This window comes from Onychostoma macrolepis, chromosome 08 (genome assembly GCF_012432095.1).
Source record: "Onychostoma macrolepis isolate SWU-2019 chromosome 08, ASM1243209v1, whole genome shotgun sequence".
In the NCBI taxonomy this organism is placed as follows: Eukaryota; Metazoa; Chordata; class Actinopteri; order Cypriniformes; family Cyprinidae; genus Onychostoma; species Onychostoma macrolepis.
The window spans coordinates 22,017,100-22,041,088 of record NC_081162.1 but is presented as its reverse complement, the minus strand read 5'-3'; the positions used below and the strand labels follow the sequence as shown (position 1 = coordinate 22,041,088).

At 36.9% G+C, this 23,989-nt stretch overlaps 1 protein-coding gene across 4 annotated transcripts in view; it reads left to right on the top strand.

Moving 5' to 3' along the window:
* The first annotated feature begins 90 nt into the window (after positions 1-90).
* itgb4 (integrin, beta 4) overlaps positions 91-23,989 on the top strand; it is a 33,495-nt gene continuing 9,596 nt past the window's right edge. For 2 of the 4 annotated variants that reach the window (XM_058785188.1, XM_058785185.1), the window contains exons 1-29: positions 91-574; positions 10,741-10,825; positions 11,482-11,564; positions 12,029-12,127; positions 12,226-12,430; positions 13,225-13,321; positions 13,403-13,574; positions 13,702-13,965; positions 14,125-14,214; positions 14,314-14,436; positions 14,891-15,058; positions 15,145-15,221; positions 15,318-15,520; positions 15,699-15,802; positions 16,508-16,603; positions 16,698-16,827; positions 16,902-17,027; positions 17,239-17,345; positions 19,546-19,579; positions 19,674-19,868; positions 20,221-20,324; positions 20,443-20,501; positions 20,618-20,641; positions 21,031-21,179; positions 21,273-21,452; positions 21,646-21,794; positions 22,030-22,237; positions 22,322-22,642; positions 22,796-22,956. In XM_058785188.1, the coding sequence (XP_058641171.1) occupies positions 572-574; positions 10,741-10,825; positions 11,482-11,564; positions 12,029-12,127; positions 12,226-12,430; positions 13,225-13,321; positions 13,403-13,574; positions 13,702-13,965; positions 14,125-14,214; positions 14,314-14,436; positions 14,891-15,058; positions 15,145-15,221; positions 15,318-15,520; positions 15,699-15,802; positions 16,508-16,603; positions 16,698-16,827; positions 16,902-17,027; positions 17,239-17,345; positions 19,546-19,579; positions 19,674-19,868; positions 20,221-20,324; positions 20,443-20,501; positions 20,618-20,641; positions 21,031-21,179; positions 21,273-21,452; positions 21,646-21,794; positions 22,030-22,237; positions 22,322-22,642; positions 22,796-22,956 (3,816 nt within the window). In that variant the 5' untranslated portion in view covers positions 91-571. Of the gene's footprint in view, positions 575-5,110; positions 5,293-7,692; positions 8,638-10,740; positions 10,826-11,481; positions 11,565-12,028; positions 12,128-12,225; positions 12,431-13,224; positions 13,322-13,402; positions 13,575-13,701; positions 13,966-14,124; positions 14,215-14,313; positions 14,437-14,890; positions 15,059-15,144; positions 15,222-15,317; positions 15,521-15,698; positions 15,803-16,507; positions 16,604-16,697; positions 16,828-16,901; positions 17,028-17,238; positions 17,346-19,545; positions 19,580-19,673; positions 19,869-20,220; positions 20,325-20,442; positions 20,502-20,617; positions 20,642-21,030; positions 21,180-21,272; positions 21,453-21,645; positions 21,795-22,029; positions 22,238-22,321; positions 22,643-22,795; positions 22,957-23,989 lie in introns of those variants that run through there. The other 2 variants (XM_058785187.1, XM_058785186.1) reach the window with 2 other exon arrangements.

Genomic DNA, 23,989 nt, shown 5'->3' with positions numbered 1-23,989 from the left:
CATGTCCCATTTGTGAAAACTGAAACCTGCAATAATTTATTGCTTATCAGAAAATTATATTTTTCTTTTCAATAATCATTCAGTGTTTGATAGATGCCCAGTCTAGTCTGTCTGCTATCTGTGTTTCCATTTTCATGTTTTGGATAGGTCATGTCACACAGAACAACGATTAAACATCACCAGAAGATTCATTCAGTATCTTATTATAACAATAACTAATCAGGGCTTTCTGACTGTATTATTGCATTTATTATAAGACACAAAGGGTCTTATATTTTGGTGCAAGTTCATTTTTATTTTTTTTGTCATTTCTAACTTTTTATTTCATTTTAGCAATACAAGTAGTTTTTAACATGTATATATTAAAATGACTCTGGCTTCTCTATAGCTCATCAGTGTAAAAATAAATGTGTTTTGTATAATTGCAAATCTGTTGAATTTTCATTAATGACTCTGCTTTCTTTGTTTAATTCAAATCTGAAAGGATCTGCCTCTGGGATGAAGAAACACAGCTGTAGGATGTGATGTCAGGCAGTGTTGTGGAATGTGTTTCAGGTTCTGAATTTGGAAGATGGTGTGTGTTTATTAGATGGATCACTGATTTATATTCACCCAATACCTTTTTTTAATTTTGAACTCGAGCTATCCAAACTTTTGTTCAGCATAAGTGTCTTAAAAAATACAGTACTAATAACAGTAGTATTGTGAAATATTATTGCAATTTAAAATACAATTATTACAATTAAATTGTATTATAATCAGTTATTTTTGTGGATTTTTTCAGAATTCTTTGAATAGAAAGTTCAAAAGAACAGCCTGTATTTGAAATAGTTACACTATATAAGTTTTTACTGTCACTTTTGATCAATTTAATGCATCATTGATGAATAAACATTAATTTCTTTTTAAAAAAGCTACTTTAAAGTTTTGAATGCTGCTGAATTCCCCAATTTACCACTTTAAATGGCTCAACTTACCCGTAATATATTGGATGATTTTTTTATTGCATATTATATGTCATAAAATCATAAAATACTCGAAAACATTTAGTAAACTTCTTAGGACGTGACAGGAGCGGAAAGAGCAGCTAATGGGAATCTGTAGGAAGAAAACTGGTATCAGTAGGCTGTTCCACTTCGTTAAATGAAAATCTTATGTGTTCATGATTGAAAAGTAACAACAAAAACAGCTTTACCTCATGCCATCTAGTCTAGACATTTATAGTTGTGGTCAACATTTTACATACACTTTGTAATATCTGCAAAATGTTAATTATTTTACCAAAATAAGAGGGATCATACAAAATGCATGCCATTTTTTTATTTAGTACTTTATTTAGGACTTGAATAAGATATTTCACATAAAAGATGTTTACATATAGTCCACAAGAGAAAATAATAGTTGCATTTATGAAAATGAGCCCGTTCAAAAGTTTCTTTATAAAATTTCTTAATGCTGTGTGTTGTTACCTGGATGATCCACAGGTTTTTTTTAATAGTTGTTCGTGAGTCCTTTGTTTGTCCTGAATTTTATTCGAGAAGTTTCCCCTCAGGAAGTTTCCCCTCAGGAAGTTTTCTCTCAGGGCAGAACATTGACAGTTGGTCTTTGACAAATGTATCTGTTTTAACCAATTTGGAACAGATTACCCAACAACACCAAGTATTTGCTATAATATAGTATAATACTACTATATATAAAATACTATAATATAGTTAAGTGCATTTGTTTCAGCTCTTTTGTCATTTCTTCCTGCCTAGAGGGCAAGTTCTGGTGGCACATCTTACCCCACTCTTTTCTACTGGCCTGCCAAGATGGTATTTTTCATCAAATGCAAGACTTCATGGTTATAACAAATGGAGTTTTCTTTATTATTTGACTTTTGCATGCCCCCAGGTAAAAACACTGACGCACAGAAGTTAAGTTTGCCAGCAGAGATTGTGCGAGTGCAGTATGTGCTGACTGTGCGTCAGGGTGACTCAGATTGAAGACACACCCTGTACAGGCTGTGGCTCCACTGATCTTCTGTGAATCCGGCCACGAAGGTTTACTCATGCAGTGCACATAATTGTAATGTTGCTACCAAGTATTTAAACATGCATAGTGATTCAGTGAATAAACCCAGAGCTTGACCTTTTTTTTTTTTTTTTTTTACCTTCCTGTGTTACAGTTGTGAGGGAAGAACTTATGAACTCACAATTTGTTTTGTCTATTTGTTTTTATAATTTAGATTATTGTTATTATTATTACAATAAATTATTACAACAATACAACACTGATAATAATAATAAATGACATATTAGAATGATTTCATGTGATACATATATATGTGTGTGTGTGTGTGCGTGCAGTATTTTCACAAAAAAACTGGTTTTAAGCCAGTTATTCTTATCTTTTGTTGTGGTGTGTCAGTAGGAAATATCTACTGTCAAGCAAGATCCTGCTGGCAGCAGCAGCAATAATCTACAACTACAGCAATAACCAACAGCAGCATAGCAGATATATTCCATTCCGCCAAGACCAAATACATTAACATCGTCATATCCATTACCAGGCTAAAATCTTCCGAGAGTTGTCAGGATAGAATTGTTATAATCCAGTGAGATTGTTGTTTGCACAAGGAATCTGACAACAGTCAGTGCTCCACACAGAGATCTGATCTCATCATCATCCAGTCTGGAATTATATGGAGAATCCGAAACTGAGACAGACTTAAGACAGAACTGTGGCAACGTCTCCAAGACACTTAAATACACCTTCCTACAAAGCTACCTGAAAAAAAATACAGTATCTCTCAGAAGTGAGTACACCCCTCACATTTTTGTAAATATTTTATTATATCTTTTCATGTGACAACACTGAAGAAATGACACTTTGCTACAATGTAAAGTAGTGAGTGTACAGCTTGTATAACAATGTAAATTTGCTGTCCCCTCAAAATAACTCAACACACAGCCATTAATGTCTAAACTGCTGGCCACAAAAGTGAGTACACCCCTAAGTGAAAATGTCCAAATTGGGCCCAAAGTGTCAATATTTTGTGTGGCCACCATTATTTTCCAGCACTGCCTTAACCCTCTTGGGCACGGAGTTCACCAGAGCTTCACAGGTTGCCACTGGAGTCCTCTTCCATGACGACATCACGGAGCTGGTGGACGTTAGAGACCTTGGGCTCCTCCACCTTCCATTTGAGGATGCCCCACAGATGCTCATGCTTGGCCAGTCCATCACCTTTACCCTCAGGTTCTTTAGCAAGGCAGTGGTTGTCTTGAAGGTGTGTTTGGGGTCGTTATCATGTTGAAATACTGCCCTGCGGCCCAGTCTCCGAAGGGAGGGGGTCATGCTCTGTTTCAGTATGTTGGCATTCATGGTTCCCTCAATGAACTGTAGCTCCCCAGTGCCGGCAGCACTCATGCAGCCCCAGACCATGACACTCCCACCACCATGCTTGACTGTAGGCAAGACACACTTGTCTTTGTACTCCTCACCCGTTTGCCGCCACACACGCTTGACACCATCTGAATCAAATAAGTTTATCTTGGTCTCATCAGACCACAGGACATGGTTCCAGTAATCCATGTCCTTAGTCTGCATGTCTTCAACAAACTGAATCTTTAGAAGAGGCTTCCTTCTGGGATGACAGCCATGCAGACCAATTTGATGCAGTGTGCGGCGCATGGTCTGAGCACTGACAGGCTGACCCCCCACCCCTTCAACCTCTGCAGCAATGCTGGCAGCACTCATACGTCTATTTCCAAAACACAACCTCTGGATATGACGCTGAGCACGTGCACTCAACTTCTTTGGTCGACCATGGCGAGGCCTGTTCTGAGTGGGACCTGTCCTGTTAAACTGCTGTATGGTCTTGGCCACCATGCTGCAGTTCAGTTTCAGGGTCTTGGCAATCTTCTTATAGCCTACGCCATCTTTATGTAGAGCAACAATTCTTTTTATCAGATCCTCCGAGAGTTCTTTGCCATGAGGTGCCATGTTGAATTTCCAGTGACCAGTATGAGAGAGTGAGAGCGATAACACCAAATTTAACACACCTGCTCCCCATTCACACCTGAGACCTTGCAACACTAACGAGTCACATGACACCGGGGAGAGAAAATGGCTAATTGGGCCCAATTTGGACATTTTCACTTAGGGGTGTACTCACTTTTGTGGCCAGCGGTTTAGACATTAATGGCTGTGTGTTGAGTTATTTTGAGGGGACAGCAAATTTACACTGTAACAGCTGTACACTCACTACTTTACATTGTAGCAAAGTGTCATTTCTTCAGTGTTGTCACATGAAAAGATATAATAAAATATTTACAAAAATGTGAGGGGTGTACTCACTTCTGTGAGATACTGTATATGCAACTGTACCTAGGACAAAAGCTGTTTTAAACAAAAAGTGTGGTCACACCAAATGTTGATTAGATTTAGTTAATATATAAGTTAATTGATAATTCAAATCTATTTATGGCTTTATTTTTAAAAGCACAAATGCCTGCAACTTTTCACAGTACTGTACCTTTGCAGGAAGGTTTCTTCGGGTGTCTTGGATACATTGCCACAGTTCTTCTGGACTTTTGCACAGTACTGTGTGTGTGTGTGTGTGTGTGTGTGTGTGTGTGTATATATATATATATATATATATATATATATATATATATATATATATACACACAGTGTATACATATAGCCTATATAGCACTGAATTTTATGCAGTGCTATCAATGTTATATTGTAATATTTCTGTGTTTTTTTTTGTTTGTTTGTTTTTTGTTTTTTCTCATGATTCTTTGATTAATAGGAATTTCAAATAACTTATTGGAATGTCGCTTATGGACGCACTACACTTTTCCAATTTTGTGGTATCATTTTTTTTTTTTTTTTTTTGTAGGTTTAGTAGCCTAGAATAGCTCCTTGGAGTCTAGCTCTTCTTATTTGCTAGTTTTTGGTCTGCTTTCAAAGACACAGGCTCCCCTTTTCATTTGTCCGGCTTGATTAAAAATAACAAAAGAAAGTAATAAATTCTGAGTGAATCTTTTGTCATGTAAATGATGGAACCGTTCGCCTCACAAAAGATCGGTTGCCAAAAATGTGCGTAATGCAGTCCAGGGCGTTTGCAAGTGCTTGGAAAATGTGAATTTAAAAATGCATGAATGTTTTTAAGTATGATACATAACATTTGAGCCGATTCGAAACGCGCCTAAGATGCCCACACAGATGTTTTCTAGGGGCTCGCAGAGTTTTGACACAGCCTGACTGTTGTAGGCGACAGCGGAGTTCCTCTCTGAAGAGGTGAGTTAAATTTGTTGGAGCAAATCAAACTCGTTTTTAATATTGTAAGTGTTTTAAATACACGTTAAAACTGTTTGCAGACGTTATATGCTTCGTGGGTGGTCGGATTTGCCAGGAGAAAGCCTGAGAGAAATGTTTTTGACCGCTGAGGGGAAAACAATATTTGTTTTGAAGAAGTGTTTGTGCAAGTCTGTGTTGTAATATGTATTTATAAAACATATGCTGCAGGTTTTAAGGAGTAAACGATTCATACATCCTGCCAAGAAAGATTACCATGGTAACCACGGTAAATTGGAGTTAGTCGTCATTGATTCTGAAAGCTATTTATTAAGGCGTGCGTTTTTTCTTTTAAAGAAGACACAAATCCCATGTCCCACGAGAGAGCGAACAAATATGTTCTATGAACTGTTATAACATAAAATTAGCAACAAAATAAGCAGCTAGTTCTAACACATATGTCTTTAATGTATTGACACTTGTTGCTTCTTAGTATAGGGGCTAACCTGCAAACCTGTCTGTTACCAATCTGGATTTAAAAAAATGTATTTTCTTGTAATCATTTCATTCGTTAGTGTTTTTGTTGTTGTTGTTGTTGTTGTTTTGGGATGCAAAACCTCCTTTTGACCTTTGAGGTTGATAATCAACATTTTTAAAAATCCATTCATTCACTCATTTATTCATTCATTCTCTCTGGGCCCTAATTTGTACACCTTTTGTGGGAGATGCTTTTAGCAGGGCTACATCAGTAACAATAACAGTAGCTGGTAACTATGTTTAATGGTGATTCTTTGTGGTGGGAAAGGGAAATCCTTAGAGGGGGAATACAATATTTATTTTGGAAATTGTGTCTGACATTGGTAGAAGATACAGTAAAAATATATTTTTCCCCAAGGGCAAAAATGTACACAAAACTTTGTTCATTAAATGTACAATCAGACATGTAATATTTGGCACTTATTGATATTTTCATCCGATTAATTTGTATCTTTGTGCCAATTTTGTAAAAATCCAAACAGCCTGTATGAATTCAGTGTTTATAAACAAAAGAAGGTTAATTATGAATTGGATGTTCTTTAAGGCCAGAAATAATGCTTTAAGTACATTGATGTTTAAAAAAAAAAATTGATCCAAGGAAAACATTCAAGCATGTGAGGAAATGCAGTTGGAACTTTTCTGATGTCCGGCAGCCAGAAATGGCAATAATAGCAGCTAAGTTTTTCCACAGGTCTTACTCGAGGGACAGCTGTACCACACACATCCCTTTCTAACGTTTCACTGAGTGCCAGGCAGTCTGATTGTTACTCAGGGAAGGACACACCTTATTTCTGACTCATTGTGTGTTTAGTGTTATGCATCTGCCCTGCGGGAATGTGCTTCCCATGATTTTACGTTGCCATGGTGTCTCTGTATGCTTTTCCTGTGTGTTTTTGTTTGTTTTTAGCTGGCTATCTGTCTGTCTGTCTGTCTGTCTGTCGTTCTGTCAATATATCTGTCTGTTTGTCTATCTATCTATCTTTCTATCATTCTATTGTTCTATCTATCGTTCTATCTATCTATTGTTCTGTCTATTTAGCTATCATTCTATCTGTCTGTCTGTCATTCTATCATTCTGTTAATATATCTATATATATCATAATATATATCATATGTTAATATAATAGTTAATATAATATATGTCTGTTTGTCTATCTATCTGTCTTATCTATCTGTCACTTTTTTGTCTGTCTGTCTATTCATCTGTCTAACTAACTACTTATCAATCCTGTCTGTCTGTCGAGTGTTCTATCACTATATCTGTTGTTTCTATCTATCTATCTATCTATCTATCTATCTATCTATCTATCTATCTATCTATCTATCTATCTATCTATCTATCTATCTATCTATCTATCTATCTATCTATCTATCTATCTATCGATTGTTCAATCATTCTATCTGTCTATCTGTCGTTCTGTCAATATATCTGTCTATTTGTCATTCTATCATTCTGTCAATATATCTGTCTGTTTGTCTATCTATCTTTCTATCATTCTATTGTTCTATCTGTCTGTCTGTCGTTCTAGTGTTCTGGCAATATATCTGTCTTTTGATTGTTCTATCTATCTATCATCTATCTATCTATCTATCTATCTATCTATCTATCTATCTATCTATCTATCTATCTATCTATCTATCTATCTATCTATCTATCTATCTATCTATCTATCTATCTATCTATCTATCTATCTATCTATCTATCTATCTATCTATCTATCTATCTATCTATCTATCGATTGTTCAATCATTCTATCTATCTATTTATCTGTCTGTCTGTCTGTCATTATATGTCTCATTCTATTTATCCTCTCTCTCTCTCTCTCTCTCTCTTAGCTGGTCTGGATAAGGTCACTGACCTGGTCAAGTTTTTAATGGAGGTCGTTCTGGAAACTTTTGCTTTGTTCCCACCGCACAGGAATGCGTGTTTGCACCACTCTCTCTCTCCCCGTTTCTTTGCTGTATCTCCCGCTTCCTCTCTTGCTGTCTCACTTTCTCTTTTCCCTCTTGAATTAGGGCACATTTTTGTGGCAGTGACATTTGAAAGACTTCAAAGGCAATGCTCTGTGTGAGCTGTTGAGTTCATTTGAGTGTGTGAAGCTTGTCGGATTGTTTTTCATGCATATCTCTGAGTTTAGTTGGTCGCTTGCAAAACTAGCTGCATTGTGTGACGAGGCACGTGTTCGTGTGTGTACCTGCATATGCATGTGCAGAAATGAGTGTGGCAATGATTCTTTGTACCCTGCGGGCAATATATCTTCCTGCCACTCCCTGTGCAAGGGCAGGGTTTCTTCACTCTTTCCCTCTCTTTCTCTCTCTCACTCTCTTTTCCTCTTCCCCTTGGGGAGGAGCTCTGACCTGTCATTCTCAAGTCCACACAGGTGAGGGTGCTGCTAAAGGAATGTGCAGAGAGCGAACGAGCAAAGGACAGAGGGAAAGGTGGAGCGACTTTGTTACCTCACAAAGCCAGAGAAAGAAAGGAAGGGTGTTGCCTGCAACCCACCTGAACAGCTTGAGCAAAAGAGGAGGGACCAGACACACATACACTCTTAAACACAAGTCGTATCTGGGGGGAATATTCAGTCGATTTTGCACAGCACCAAGAGGGGTAGGAAGGGAAGCACATTTTCCTGCAAGCACAAGAAGTTTCCCTGTTGTTTGGATTTGTGAAGACGCAGGTGGAAAACGGGTTCTTTTCCCTCTTCGGTTAATCATTGGACACAAGGGAAAGAATTAAGGATTTTCTTTTATAGAACTTTGCTGTTTCTGGTTGGACTCTGGGACTTGGATTGGGAAACAACAAACTAAGAGGTTTGTGAGATCAACAATCTTTTTGTAAAGCCTCACAGTCATGCATGTATTTTGTAAGGCTGTTTTTATCTCTGTACTTCCCCTTTCCTCTTTACATGCTTGTCTCTTTTTGGTTGTTGTGTTTTTCAGCTGATGTTTGTGGCTGGCGAAATGAATAGAATTCTTTGAATCGGTTTATTTTAGGTCTTTAAAGTTTGCCCACTACTGTTCAGCTGTTTCTGTTTTTTATCTTCTCAAATTTTTCCAGTAAATCTTTATGAATATATGAGAGTGTTTGGCTGTTGGTTGTTTTGCCTTTTGCAAAAGCTTTGAAGCGCCATTCATTTTCAGTTGTTAATTTTTATTTGAATGTTGTTCAGTGTTGTTATGCATTTGTGTCCATCAATTCACATTTGTGTCTGGATCATTCTGTGTATATTGTGACTGTTAGGTTTGTTGATTGTATTTTAATGTTATTATTATTCTCAGATGGATTTACATTTAGTCAAATTTGTATTTAGCTTTGCCGAGAAAATTAGCTCTAAAAAAGTTGTTCCTTAAAGTTTCCAAAAGATGTAAAAAGGTGCAATGTGAAGGAATGACAACTTGTAAGTCTTATTAAAATGCTTAATTTGCCACAAGAAAATGTCAAGTACACAAAATGTCTAATAGGCTATATTTGTATAGGGTACTTCTGGGTTATGTTGTTTTTCTCTGTGTATGACTAAACATGATTTATATGCCCAGGTTAGCACAGGCCAGATCAGGTTCACAATAGCATGCTAAGGTCTGTTCAGGTCTCAGGCGCAGTGATATTTATATGATATTGAGTTTTCTTGCATCCTGGAGTGAAATTCCAGTGATGTTGGTCAAAATATGAACTTGAGCAGTTATATGTGAATGTGAAGTTGATGGATGTGCCATCACTAGGTTTAGAAAACCCTGTTTTGAGGGGGAAAAGTATTGTTTTGTATATTTGAGGGGTTTCGTTTTTTGATGGATAAAATTTGCAAGGCTTTTAATTTAACATAATTTAGTACACTTATTTTTTTAAAATAAAACGTCAAAAACCTTGTACATAAATTCCGTAGATTTGTGCCATTGGATATGTTCGTAGCACTTGAACTACAAACTTGATTGTTTTTTCTGCAAGTCTGCAGTTAATTCAGCACCAGCTGCTACTACAAGTAATAAGTTTCACCAAACCACATTTAGCAAGAGCAGACTGCACAGAATGAGTGTGGAGATGTTCAGAGGTTGTGTTTTGTGTACTAGATGGAGCTCAGTGGAATAGAACAAATTTAACTAAAATACGCTTAAAAAAAAATTGAGAAGTGACTCAGAGTCTGATGCAGACTCTGTGTCCTGTTTCTAATCAGCAAATATTGATATGCAATTAAATTCAGAAATTAATATAATGTAATTAATTACAAAAAAGAATCATTTGAAAGTTATATTAAATTATGCAGAGTACAATCAAAAATATTTTTTCAATTCAATTAGGAAAAAAATAAGACTTAAGGTTAATGCACAAATATATATGAAAAGTTGTTCTCAAACTTTCCATTGTCTTTCTCTTCACCGTGTCCATCTGTAGAGGATATGAGAGGAATTCCTGAGGAATCATTGGTCTGTTTCTTCTCTTCACTGTCAGAGTTCAGATTTATGGGGGGTGAAATGGGCTCAACTTTCATTTGATGTTTTCAGAGAGAAAGGGAGAGAGTGAAAAGCGAGAGAAAGTGATATCGGGCAGGTGGATCAGTTTTCTGCTTCTGTTTTTGTGATTTAAGCGCTGATATAACAGCGGTGCATGCTATTCTGCTGTAGATTAGATATGGACAGTGGTCTCTAAAAGTCTCTAAATGTGTAATGGACACATACAGATAAGTGGTTTAGATTTCAAGTAAATGTCCACTGCTGTGTGTCTGGTCATTATGAGGTTTTTGCTGATAGTTTTATGGTTTTTACCAAGGCATATCTCGCATGCCTTGAATTACTCAGTTTGGTTATGATCAGCTATGGTGTTTATCTCCGTATGTGTGCATGTGAATCTGTGACATCTGTTCACCATGTTTAACTTTATGTAAAATGTGTGATCTTGCTATTGTTGTATTTATGTTTCAGACTGAAATGGGAGGATGGGCGCTGCGTCTCGCTGTGGGGATCTACGTTCTCTTGCTTGCTGTGACAGCCAGCCGTGCTAATGAGGGTGGGAACATCAACTCTCAAGTCCCTTAAACCTCAAATCTCAATTACAAACACTTTTACTTAGGAAGCAATGCCAAGTCATTTAAATACACCAGATTACTTTCTGCTAACTATAATTGGTAATGACAACCAATATATGTGATGACATTTGGGTTGATGTTTTATTATCTAATACGGTGAAGTACATTTTTTAACTGTCCAAATGCTTTGCATGCTATAATGTACTATATATATATATATACAAAATATATAAATGTCAATGCACTGAATAATAAAACATCAGCCCAAGTGTTATTTATTTTAAATAATGATAGCAGAAATTCACTTTTCAAGCAAAAGAAGTCTACTGGGTTGTTTAAATGATAATAGATCATATATAATAGATCATAGGAAAAAGTAGTTGGTTGCTTCTATTTGGACTTTTTTCAAGAATTTTAGGAACTTTAGGAGAACTGACTTTATACAGTTACATTCACTAAAATGAACAGCTGGTTAAAAGTCATTGCAAAAATGGCTCAGAAAAATGTGAAAAGGTTAGTTTGGAGGAAGTCTCTGGTATTATCTGTTTGATGTTTAAATGTTTTATTTAATGCATTGAAATCCAAAGGTTTCCCAAATATTTAATGCTAAGAAGACTATGCTTTTTGTGTTACATAGTGAACCACTGTACCGCTGCCAGAGCAAAAACCTGCTCAGACTGTATCCGGATTGGCACAGGATGTGCTTACTGCCCCGATGAGGTGAAACTCGCTGATCCTTATGCTGAAGAATGAATTGATGTTGTATATGTGTTTAACATGTTTTCATAACTAGTCTAAATAACGTATTGATCCAGAGATCAGGTCTGTAGAAAAGTATTAACTCATTTACAAATCTAAACCATTACAATCTGATTAGAAATGTCCAACAACAGTCTTATGAAACAGTGATTTGAGCAGTTCTTCTCTTTTTTGTCTCTACTGTCACTTTTGAGCAATTTAATGTCATTGCTAAATAAAAGTATTAATTCGAAAAAAGAAAAATCTTACTGAACTTTCAACCAGTACTGTATTTTATTTTACGGCCATAAATGACATTTGGTTATTTGTAAATGGTTATATGGTTATTGTAAATGGTTATTTGTATGTTCATAAAACCTATTGTAGCTTTCTTTATGACCACAGCTGTGTCATTGCTTTTATTTGTATCTGTTATTTCTCTTCAGCTCTTCGAGTATGAGCGTTGTGACCTGAAGGACAACTTAGAGGCCCGTAAATGTAGTAGTCAGATGGTAACAATTGAGAGCAGTAGGAAAATTGAAGAGGTTTGTCTTATCAGAATCCTGTCCCTCACTTTAGTTACATGTCCATATCGTGGAATCATGTGTGTTTATGCGTTTGTGTATTTTTGTGTGTTTTTCAGAATGTGCAAATCAATAAGTTACTGAAGTACTCTCAGGTGGCCCCTCAGTTAATGAGGATGACGCTTCTCCCCGGGGAGGAGAAGGAGGTGGAGATGGAGGTGTTTGAACCAGCCCGTGGCCCTCTTGACCTCTACATCCTCATGGACTTCTCCAACTCTATGTCTGATGATCTGGACAACCTGAAGAGGATGGGAGACCAGCTGGGTGAGCGAGGAGAGCGGTGTAGCGTAGTGGTTAGATCTGGGCTGGTAACCATTGTAAATTGGGCTGGGTGATATATATGATGATTTGCTGTGTAAAATTATTTGTTAATTGTAACTGTTAATTTTGCAATGAACTACAGTAGTAAACATGGTGTTAGAGTTGGTCATTTTAGATGTGACTCAGTTTAAACTGGAACTCTGTTTCAACAGTTTTTTCTCATCTCAACGTGTGTGTGTGTGTGTGTGTAGTGTGTAAATATAGCCAATATAAAATAATAATTTTATATATTACACCAAAAGGCTACAAAAAATGTTAAGCTATATCACCCAGCCTAGTTCAAACATTGCAAGGGGTGATGCAACCATCATACTTGACAAGTGTATGCTAAATAAATAATGAAAAATTAATAATTGTTAGAATTGTTTATGTATTGTTTATTGCCACATTATAAGGTCCATTGTAAATGAATGTCTCGAGTATCATGCTACGCTGCAACAGAGTGTGTTTGAGGATGTGTTCTAGCTATTTTTACATTGGCTGTTGTGTCACATCTCTCTGTTTTTAATCTCGAGCCATAAGTGTTGCGTAGATGGTGGGTCAAGTTAGTTCAATTTTAAATACGTATTTCGAGTCCCTCTCCGAATCTGTTGCACATCGTCATTCTGTTTTTGAACGCAATTTTTGAAATTATACCCCTTGAGCAAGCTAGGGTTGGGTGCCACACTCATGAGTACAAAATTGTTTGTTTTGCAACATTTTAATATTAATTCATTGTCTGGTTTCACCTCATGCAGCTCAGATTGTTGGCAAACTCTCTGATGATTACACCATCGGATTTGGCAAATTTGTAGACAAAGTCACCGAGCCTCAGACAGACATGAGGCCAGCCAAGTAAGAATAATACAGCGTTACAGCATCACGCAGTTTCACTTTGTCTGCACACGCTCCTTATATATGTGTTTCCTCTTACAGATTAGCAGAGCCGTGGGCCAACAGTGACCCTCCGTTTTCATTCACTAACGTCATCAGTCTCACCAACAACATAAACACCTTTAGACAGAAGCTCCAGCGAGAGCGCATATCTGGCAACCTGGACGCCCCCGAGGGGGGTTTTGATGCCATCTTACAGACTGCTGTCTGCCAGGTCCTGAGAGTCTATTTTTAAGAAGTTAATTTGGTAGACAGAAGTGAAAAATGCTTGGCATTTATAGTACTGTAAACGGTTACTTACTTCTTACTGCTACAGTATAACATGTTTCCCATTTTCACAGGAACAAATTGGCTGGAGGAAGGACAGCACCCACTTGCTGGTCTTCTCCACCGAATCAGCATTCCATTATGAGGCAGACGGTGCCAATGTGCTTGCGGGTATCTTGAATCGTAACGATGAGCAATGCCACCTGACTCCAGATGGAAATTACACACACGATATTCGTCAAGACTACCCATCTATACCTACCCTAGTGCGACTTCTGGTGAAACATAACATCATTCCAATCTTCGCAGTTACTAACCACTCCTACTCTTACTACGAGGTTTGTATGCCTTTAAAAAAGTATTTTAATTGTCTCAATGACAAGCACAGTTTGTCTCCATTTTAAAGTTCTCAGAGACCACAATATGAATAAAAATTATATTAAAAAACTGGATATAAACTTCCTTGTGACACACGTCATGGTTTCCATTGTGTGTAGAAACTTTCCGAATACTTCCCTATTGCTGAGCTGGGACAGTTACAAGAAGATTCCTCTAACATCTTTAACATTTTAGAAAAAGCTTTTCAGGTAAATAAATTTTCATACCAAATACATTGCTGAGATTTTTTATTTTTATTTTTTTCAAATTAGATGTAACACTTTTTTGAACCATCATTTTTTGAACAGAATATTCGCTCCAAGATCAGTATCCGTGCAGAAGACAGACCAAAAGCGGTGGAAGCCAAGATACTCTCTGAGTCTGGCACGGTTTCTGAGTTTGGCAGTTTCAAAATCAATCCAGGTGAAACTGTGAGTGCCTTTGACTTCTTTTTAATAGACAACTTCAAATGTAGTCTCTCACACACTTGCCATTTTTTCAGAAGGAAGGAAAAACTAAATAATTGAATATGAATTCAAATGTAAAATCATAATCCAGGTCGGGCCAGTAGTTCAGATTTTTTCTTGCCCTGACATTTTCCCTGTACTTCAAGCAAATTTATTTATTTATGTTTTATTTATTTATTTACTTTTCAGTTTTTATGAACATATTTTAATTGATTCCTTTTTAAAAATGTATTTCTTTATTATTACTTTTAATTTATTGAAATATTTAATGTAATTTACTACAAACCTGACAGAAAACAAGGTGCATGCTGGTGGTCACACTAGCTGCATGCACTGCAATTTTATAAACACAATTTTATGCTTTAAAATGTGAAAACCTTGTTATAAATACGCTGATTCAAGTTTTCTCTCTGTAAAGGGTAAATTTAGAGTCCGTCTGAAGGCTCTTAATCAGGTGGGAGAGCAGCATGTTTGTAATGCCAATCAGGCTGACCGGGCAGGAACCTTAAGAGTCAAACCAACCACCTTTAGCTCTGCCTTCAGAATCAATGCTGAAGTGCTCTGTCATACATGTGACTGCGAAAAGGTGAGGCCTGCAACCTCTTCATAACCCTTTTCCTGTTCTGTGTGTTCATTTAAAATCTTACTCTTCTGTTTCTACTTTAACATCAGACCCCAGTTAAAAATGCAGTGCGCTGTAGCAGCCATGGAGATCTTGTCTGTGGGAAATGCCAGTGTAATGATGGATGGTAGTATTCATTTTTATGTCTTTTGACATCTTTGGTTTGTACCGATTATATTGCAGTCCATAACCCCGCTTCTTTTCTATGCCCCACCTCTCATAGGCTAGGCCCTTTCTGTAACTGTTCAGCAGGGGTCTCCACAGACTCTGCCATGTGCATCGAACCTGGGAAGACCGAGCCTTGCTCAGGAAGAGGAGACTGCATGTGTGGGACCTGTGTGTGCTATAACCCAAACCAATTCGAAGGGCCTTTCTGCCAGTTTGACAAATCTCAGTGCCAGAGATTTGGTGGATTTCTCTGTAATGGTTAGTGAAAAGATTTTTCAATTTTAATATATCCCAAATTTATCCAAATTTAGTTTGAGAGATGAAAGAAAGACAGGCAATACAGTCATTTGATAGTGTTGTATTAGTTGCAGGCGTGCTTTGATGTCGTAGCTAAGTTTCCAGGTTTATGACCTTTCATCTTTGTTTGCAACAACAGAACGTGGAAGCTGCAGTATGGGCAGATGTGTTTGTACACCAGGATGGACTGGAGATGCCTGTGAATGTCCTATCAGCAGTGAATCATGTCTGGACAGCAAAGGGGTAATGTTCACAAAAATATAAAGTCACTATGCAAGCACACTATTGTTCAAATATTTAGGGTCAGCAAAAGATTTTTTTAGTATTTTAAAAATATATTGAAAACAGTTATTTTAAATTGTAGTAATATTTCGCAATATTACAGTTTATTACACAATATTAAATTTTTCATTAAGTAAATGCCGCCTTGGAGAGCATAGGAGACTTCTTTTAAAAAATTAAAACTCTTATTGACTTCAAACTGTATGGTCAACTAAACTATGTCCCCAAGTCTATGGTATGTCAATATTCACATTTATTTTTTAAAAATTACATATTTTGGGCTTTTGTATTTGGGCTTTTTTTTTTTTTTTTTTTTTGCAATAATGGCCCGCTTACTGCACAAAAATTTACATAAAAAACAAACATAAAAAGGCAACAACAGTCTAATGTACTATATGAATATTTATTATTATATTATTTAATTTAAGTAGTTAGTGTCATTTGCTGGTAGAACACTGAAACTGATGTTTTTCCATTGAATTTTGAGTGATTTGATATCAGTGTTCACAATCTGTTTTTTCTAAATCATGGCATAGTTGAGGCAAACCTGTCTGTCACAGAACTGTTGATAGTCTAAGAGACCCATTTCACTCATTACTAAATTTTGACATGTGTCTTGGTAAAACACAGTTCTGTGTATAATAAAAGTGTTCTTCTCTTTTGTAGGGCGTCTGTAATGGCCGTGGTGTGTGTAAATGCGGTCGTTGTGAGTGTGAACACTCTGGACTTCCTCTGAGCCCCACTTGTGAAGCGAACTTCCAGGTATGACTGTGATGTGTGTGTGTGTCCGTCTGTCTGTATTCCCTGTTAATTAGTTATGTACTTATACCAACTCCAACCGTCTTTCATAATGCAGCAACAATTGGGCATGTGTGAAGCCAAAAGGAGCTGCGTTCAGTGCCAGGCCTGGAACACCGGCGAGAGAAAAGGACGGAAATGTGATGAATGTTCCTTTAAAATCGTCATGGTGGAAGAGCTCGAAGAAGGTACGGCATCAGATCTTAGTTTTATATTAAATGATGGATCAAACAATGATGAATTGATTTACTTGTGTCAACAGATAAAAACGTAATAGAGGCGTGCAGTTTCCGTGACGAAGATGACGACTGCACATATCACTACACTGTGAATTATCCATTAAACATCACAGACAAAGAACACCACGTCCTAGTAAAGAAAAAGAAAGGTGAGATATACACAAATATTAATTGTACTTTTTATATGATAAAAAGTTAAATGTTTTATACAGCATTTGGGTGGACCTATAAGTTCATTTAAAATAATTTATCATATACATATGTATTACTTCATACGAAATATACCTCTGGAACAAGTGAGTAATGTGGTGAGTAATGGACATCAGGGTTAAACTAACCGATTGTTTCTCTGTTTATCAGACTGTCCACCTGCAGGTTTCCTGTGGTTGATTCCTCTCATTATGTTTCTGATGCTATTGCTTGGTTTGCTTTTGCTCTGCTGCTGGAAATACTGCGCCTGTTGCCAGGTAGATATACACACATACACATATACAGTCATGGCCAAAAATATTGGCACCCTTGGTAAATATGATCAAAGAAGGCTGTGAAACTTAATCTGCATTGTTAATCCTTTTGATCTTTTATTAAAAAAATTCACAAAACTCTAACCTTTCATTGGATAATAAGAATTTAAAATGGGGGGAAATATCATTATGAAATAAATGTTTTTCTCTAATACACATTGGCCACAATTAACAGCACCCTTTTATTCAGTACTTTTTGAAACCTCCATTTGCCAGTTTAACAGCTCTAAATTTTCTCCTATAATGCCCGATGAGGTTAGAGAACACCTGACAAGAGATCAGAGACCATTCCTTCATCCAGAATCACTCCAGACCCTTTAGATTCCCAGCTCCATGTTGGTGCTTCTTCTCTTCAGTTCACCCCACTCGTTTTCTATAGGGTTCAGGTCAGAGGACTGGAATGGCCAGCAGAAGCTTGGTTTTGCGCTCAGTGACCCATTTTTGTGTTGTTTTTGAGGTTTGTGTTTGGATTTGTATACCTTTGGAAGATCCAAACATGGCCCATTATAAGACTTCTAAAAGAGTCAGTCACTTATTGATGTTTTATCTGTTGATATTTGATAGAATCCATGATGCCATGTGTCTAAACAAGCTGTTCAGGACCTCCAGCAGAAATATAGGCCCACACCATCAAAAATACAGCAGTATATTTCATTGTACACATGGGGTACTTATTATCCCTGTGTTCACCAAACCCATCTTGAGTGTTTGCTGCTAAAAAGCTAATTTTTTAGTTTCATCAGACCATAGAAGCCAGTCCCATTTGAAGTTCCAGTCGTGTCTGATAACTGAATATGCTGGAGTTTGTTTTTGGATGAGCTAGGAGAATTTTTCTTGAAACCCTCCCAAACAACATGTGGTGATGTAGGTGCTGTTCTAATATGACAATTTTTTTTAAGGTTTTCTGACCCCAAGATTCAACTATTTTCTGCAATTCTCCAGCTGTGGTCCTTGGAGAGTCTTTAGCCACTCAAACTCTCCTTCTCACCGTGCATTAGGACAATATAGACACGCGTCCTCTTCCAGGCGATTTCGTAACATTTTATGTTGATTGGAAATTCTTAATTATTGCCCTGATGGTGGAAATGGGAATTTTCACTGCTCTAGCTCTTTTCTTAAAGCCACTTCACTAATTTGTGAAGCTCAATTATCTTTTGCTGCACATCAGAAATATATTCTTTGGTTTTTCTCATTGTGATGGATTATTAATGGAATTTGGGCTTTGTTTGCCCTCCTATTTATATTTCTGTGAAACAGGAAGCCATGGCTGGATAATTTCATGTTCATAATCACCCTGGAGTGCTCAAAATTGTGACTATGAATGGGAATATACTTCAGAGATATTTTACTCATAAGAATTTCTAGGGGTGCCAATAATTGTGTCCAACGTGTATTTGAGAAAAACATTTATTTCATAATGATATTTCCCCCCATTATAAATTCTTATTATCCAATGAAAGGTTAGATTTTTGTGAAGTTTTTAAATAAAAGATCAAAAGGATTAACAATTCAGATTAATTTTCACAGCCTTCTTTGATCATATTTACCAAGGGTGGCCATGACTGTATTTATTTAATTTTATTTATTTATAAAAAAATGTATTATTTTATTTTTTTAATACATTTTCCAAAGCAACATGTCAGAAAGTCCTGAAAAGGAAGTTTTGTCAAATTTAGTAAACTATAGCTAAGAAAAGAAAGGAAAAGAGAAGAAAAAAGAAAAAGGTAAAAAACACCCAAAGACAATTTAACACACAAACACCCCTTCCATAACCAGGCACAACATCAGGAGTTTCCAGTGTCAAGTTATTATTTTCTGTTGTCAGTGAAACTGAAAATACTTCACAAAGAACAAAAATACAGTCGATCCGAACATGTCTTATGTGTATTATACAGCTAAGTGGAACAGAACTATCAAGATTTTATTGGAGGCGATAATATATGATTAAAAAAGTAAGATGTCTTGTTGCTTGTCTCGTTATCTATTCTAATTTGCTTTGAATCTCTTGTGTTGGACAGCGTTTTTGCTTTCTTTGAAACCACGAGTTACTTGCTGCTTAAAACTTGTTGTGTGTGACTGGTTAAGATGTGGTTTAGTAATGTTAAATCTCAGATGATTAATGTTTGCTCTCTGTCCCTAACAGGCATGTCTTGCTCTTCTCCCATGCTGTGGCAGAGGTAATCATCTTTCTCTCTGATACACTTCAGTTACACTATACAGATATCAGCAGAAACAGATTTACTGTTTTGTTTGTTTGTTTGTGATTGGCAGGTCGTATGGTGGGATTCAAAGAAGATCACTACATGCTACGCCAGTCTTTGTTGACCTCTGATCATTTGGACACCCCAATGGTGCGCACCGGCCCACCCAAAAGCACAGACATTGTGCGCTGGAAAGTGACAGACAATGTTCATCGAGGACCAAACCACCCACAGAACCAAATCAAACCCAACCCCAAAGAGACCAGTGAGTCTAGACTGAGATTCAACTAGTTGTCTAGTCATCTAGTGTGACCAATATTAAACTAACAGTTCAAAAATCTGAATGATTGTCGTTCCAAACCTGTGTGACTCTCTTTCTATTGTGAAACAATAGAAAAAAAGATGTCGGTGGGGTCCAAAACATTCACAGATGAAAGAAAGTCATGCAGGTTTGGAACGACATGAGGAAAGTAAATGATGGCAGAATTGTAATTTTTGGGTGAATTATCCCTTTAAATTATTTTGGTAAAATGTCTTTTTTTTACCATACAGGCATTTTTTCATGCTTGTTTAGCTTGTATTCATATTCTTTCATCTCTCTGTATTTTTCTTTATAGTCCAGTACCCTGTCTCTCTTCGTCTGAACCGGCAATATTCAGAAACCCTATCCAACCCTGAGGCTCGGGACACAGACATGCTCAGGCGAGAAGTAGAGGACAACGTAAGTGCTTATAAATGGGTGATGCCCCCCCAAGCCAACCCAAAAAAACCAAGAAACAACTTCTCCCACATGAACCGTCATGCCTGACTGCTAATGTCTCTTTGTTTTTCATAAACAGCTCAATGACGTGTTCCTGCAGATCCCTGGCGCGCAGAGGGTGCAAAAGACTCGATTCAGGTGAGAAGTAGCTCTCAATGACTCTTCTCAATGAATTTTTTTCTGAAGTATTGGATGAGTCTCAGATTTTGACATGTGTCTGAATGTACTGTTTTACTCTTTTTCTTCTCCCTCAGGACACAAAGAAATTCTGGAAAGAGGTACAGTAGCAACAACTGAGCTAGCATTGACGAAATTCTGTATGTCACTTTAAGTCTGAGTTTACTGATTAGTAAATCTCACAAAACCTTTTAGAACTAGAATACTAAAATGATTTCTGAATGACATTGAAGACTGGAACAATGGCTGCTGAAAATTCAGCTTCACAATCACAGGAATAAATTACATTTTAAAATATATTAAAATACTGTTATTTTAAATTGTAATAATGTTTAGCAGTGTTGCTGTTTTACTTTATTTTATCAAATAAATGCAGCCTTGGGCTGAAAGATGAACTGGATATTTCTTTGTTAGATTTACTGATTTGTACAGGGACTTCAAATCTGAAAACTTGAAGAGAAACAATAATAATTCTCATTTGCATCCACAGACAGAACAACACGATTGTAGACACGGTTTTATCTGCCCCTCGTGCCAGTTACCCAGATATTGTGAAATTGACAGATAAACAGGTTCAGGCTGGAAACTTCCGGGACCTGAAGTTGGTTCCAGGCTACTACACAGTAGCTACAGACAGAGGTACAGACACCCTGCACAACCCACAGACCTTTAACTACATTTTGATTGTAGTCCGTTGTCTGTTGTAACGTTTTGCCCTTGTCTGTCTTGTAGAAGCGGCAGGGGCTGTGGAGTTTCAGGAGGGTGTGGAGTCAGTGGATGTCCGGGTTCCCCTCTTTATCAAAGATGAGGATGACGAAAAGAAAGAGCTGCTTGTTCAAGCCGTTGACGTTCCAGTAGGAATCGCAAAGATCGGCAAAGATCATGTCAACATCACCGTGATTAAGGAACATGGTAAGATGGGTTTAAATAATAAAAGACAAATCTGACAAAATTTGTTTACAGAGAATGTGTTTTCTTACCACATTGGCATTTCAGCCAAATCAGTGAGGATTATATTTAAAATCAAGCATTTTCTGATATAAATTTTTTTTAAGTGGGTATTAAGTGGCAAAATCTTTAATTTCTTTTATTTATTCTCATAAAGCTAGGAGCATCTTCACCTTCCTGCAGCCGTCATACACCTACAGTCGTCAGGATGGTATGGCGAACATCCCGATCAGTCGTGAGATCCTAGAGGATGGACGGACTCAGGTCACATACTGCACCCGTGACCTCACTGCCAAAGACAAGAAGGTAAAATACATTTTACAACTTGGGTTTCACTTCAAGTTCTGTATTCCTGTATTTACATTTGATTAAAGTGATTAGATTTTCTCTAATAAAATGAGACCACAACAGAGATTGCCAAATAAGTAATATGGATATGCATATTAAATGATATGAATATGCAGGGAAAAATCTTAATTCTTATCATATTATCTTATCTTATTTGTTTGATTGTGTGCTTATTTTTCTCTTCTCTTCGTAGGACTATATCTCAGTTGATGGAGACTTGAGTTATGCACCAGGCGAAACGCAGAAGACAGTCCCAGTGAAACTCTTGGAGCTTGGGGAGGGAGATGGACTGCTGGAGGACAAACAGGTCAAACAGTTTGTGATGGATCTGAGTAACCCACGGCAAGGCGCTAAACTGGGCCGTTACCCACGCACCACTATCACCATCGCAGATAAACCAGGTATATATCAGGCTTACAGATTTATAAGTATAACGTGTTGTTATTCCTTAACCTAAATTTGAATTGTCTCATATGTCTTCATAGAATCCAGTGTTGTGATGTTTAAGAAGAGTACTCAAACTTACAATACATCCGACCCACTTTACTCCATCCCTGTGGTACGCACTCGAAACCAGGAGAGTCCGACCACTGTGTACTGGCGCACAAACAAAGCCTCACGCTTTGACCTCTCCAGTCCTCTCAAATTTGCTCCTGGCGAGACCGAAAAGAACATCGTCATTGATCCTCGTTCGTATCCATCTCCCATCATACCTGAGACCTTCCAACTGGAACTGTTTGACCCAAGCAACAATGCAATCATTGGAGAGAGGAAAACCTCAGTGGTGAACGTCATCGATGGTAGAGGTGAGAAAACAGGGGTTTAGAGTCAGTTCTTGGGTCCGTGTTTGCAACCAACTGTAAATGCAAAAATATTTATTGTATTTTACTTTATTTCATGTTTTATGGGTAATCTGCAGATGTTGAGTGTTACTTAATATTTGCATTGTGTCATTTCAGGGGATGGGAAAATTGATTCCCAGAAAATGGAACGTGTTCAGCAGTTAGCCACATCTCCTGGAGGACGCCTCTACGCCCCAACCAACATCAAAGCTGCTGCTTCCGGCCCTAAAAACATCCGTCTGAACTGGAACCCAAGTACAAATGCCAATGGTTACAAGGTAGGTCACATAACATGATAATCTGATATAATACATTACAAAATTGCATTAGTTGTTGTATTATTTTGTGTGTATAGTCTGTTTTTATTTTTTGTATACATCTGTAAATTTCAGTAAAAAAAAAACCTACTCATAAAGGAATACGTCCAGTTAAACAACAGCGATTATTCAAAACATCTGTCTCTGACCACTAATCCTATTACTGATTAGATAGAGATGTGAAAATCTGTAAAAGTTTGAATATTTACACAGCGTTAACTAACATGAGATGGTGTTTACTTAAATTTGTAGTTGCAAATGCCAGGAATGTGACAGGAAAGAATTTAGGCTTTATAAGTCACAGTGTGATTTTATTGGTAGATTTTTATTTATTTATAGTGTATGAAATAAATTGAATTGTGCTGTTTTAGACTCATTGAATACAATATATAAAACATTGATTCATGTACAGTATATATATATGTGAATTAAAAAATGAAGTGTAGTGACGTGAAGTCACATGTGGCTAAGTATGGCTCTGCATTTAACCTTCTTCACTTCTGTATATGAATTAAATGATAAAATGAATTATTTTTAAACATTTTTGAAGTCACTTAGGTTCACCAAGGCTCATTTATTCGATCAGAAATATAGTAAAAAATGTTTTCTGGTTTAATATATTTTAAAATGTATTGTTTTCCTATGATGGCAAAGCTGGATTTTCAGCAGCCTTCAGTTTTACATGATCCTTCAGAAATCATTCTAATATGCTGAACTGCTGCTAAAGAATTTCTCTTATTATTATCAATCTCAAAAACAGTTGTGCTGCCTAATATTTTTGTGGAAACTGTGATACAGTTTTTCCAGGATCCTTTGATGAATAGAAAGGTCAAAAGAACAGCATTTATTTGAAATAGAAATCTTTTGTAACATTATAGGTCTTTACTCTCACTTTTGATCAAGTTAATGTCCTTGCTGAATTATAATTATTCATTTAAAAAAATAAAAATTTACCCCAAACTTTTGAACAGAAGTGTTTGTAGGCTAGTATGAG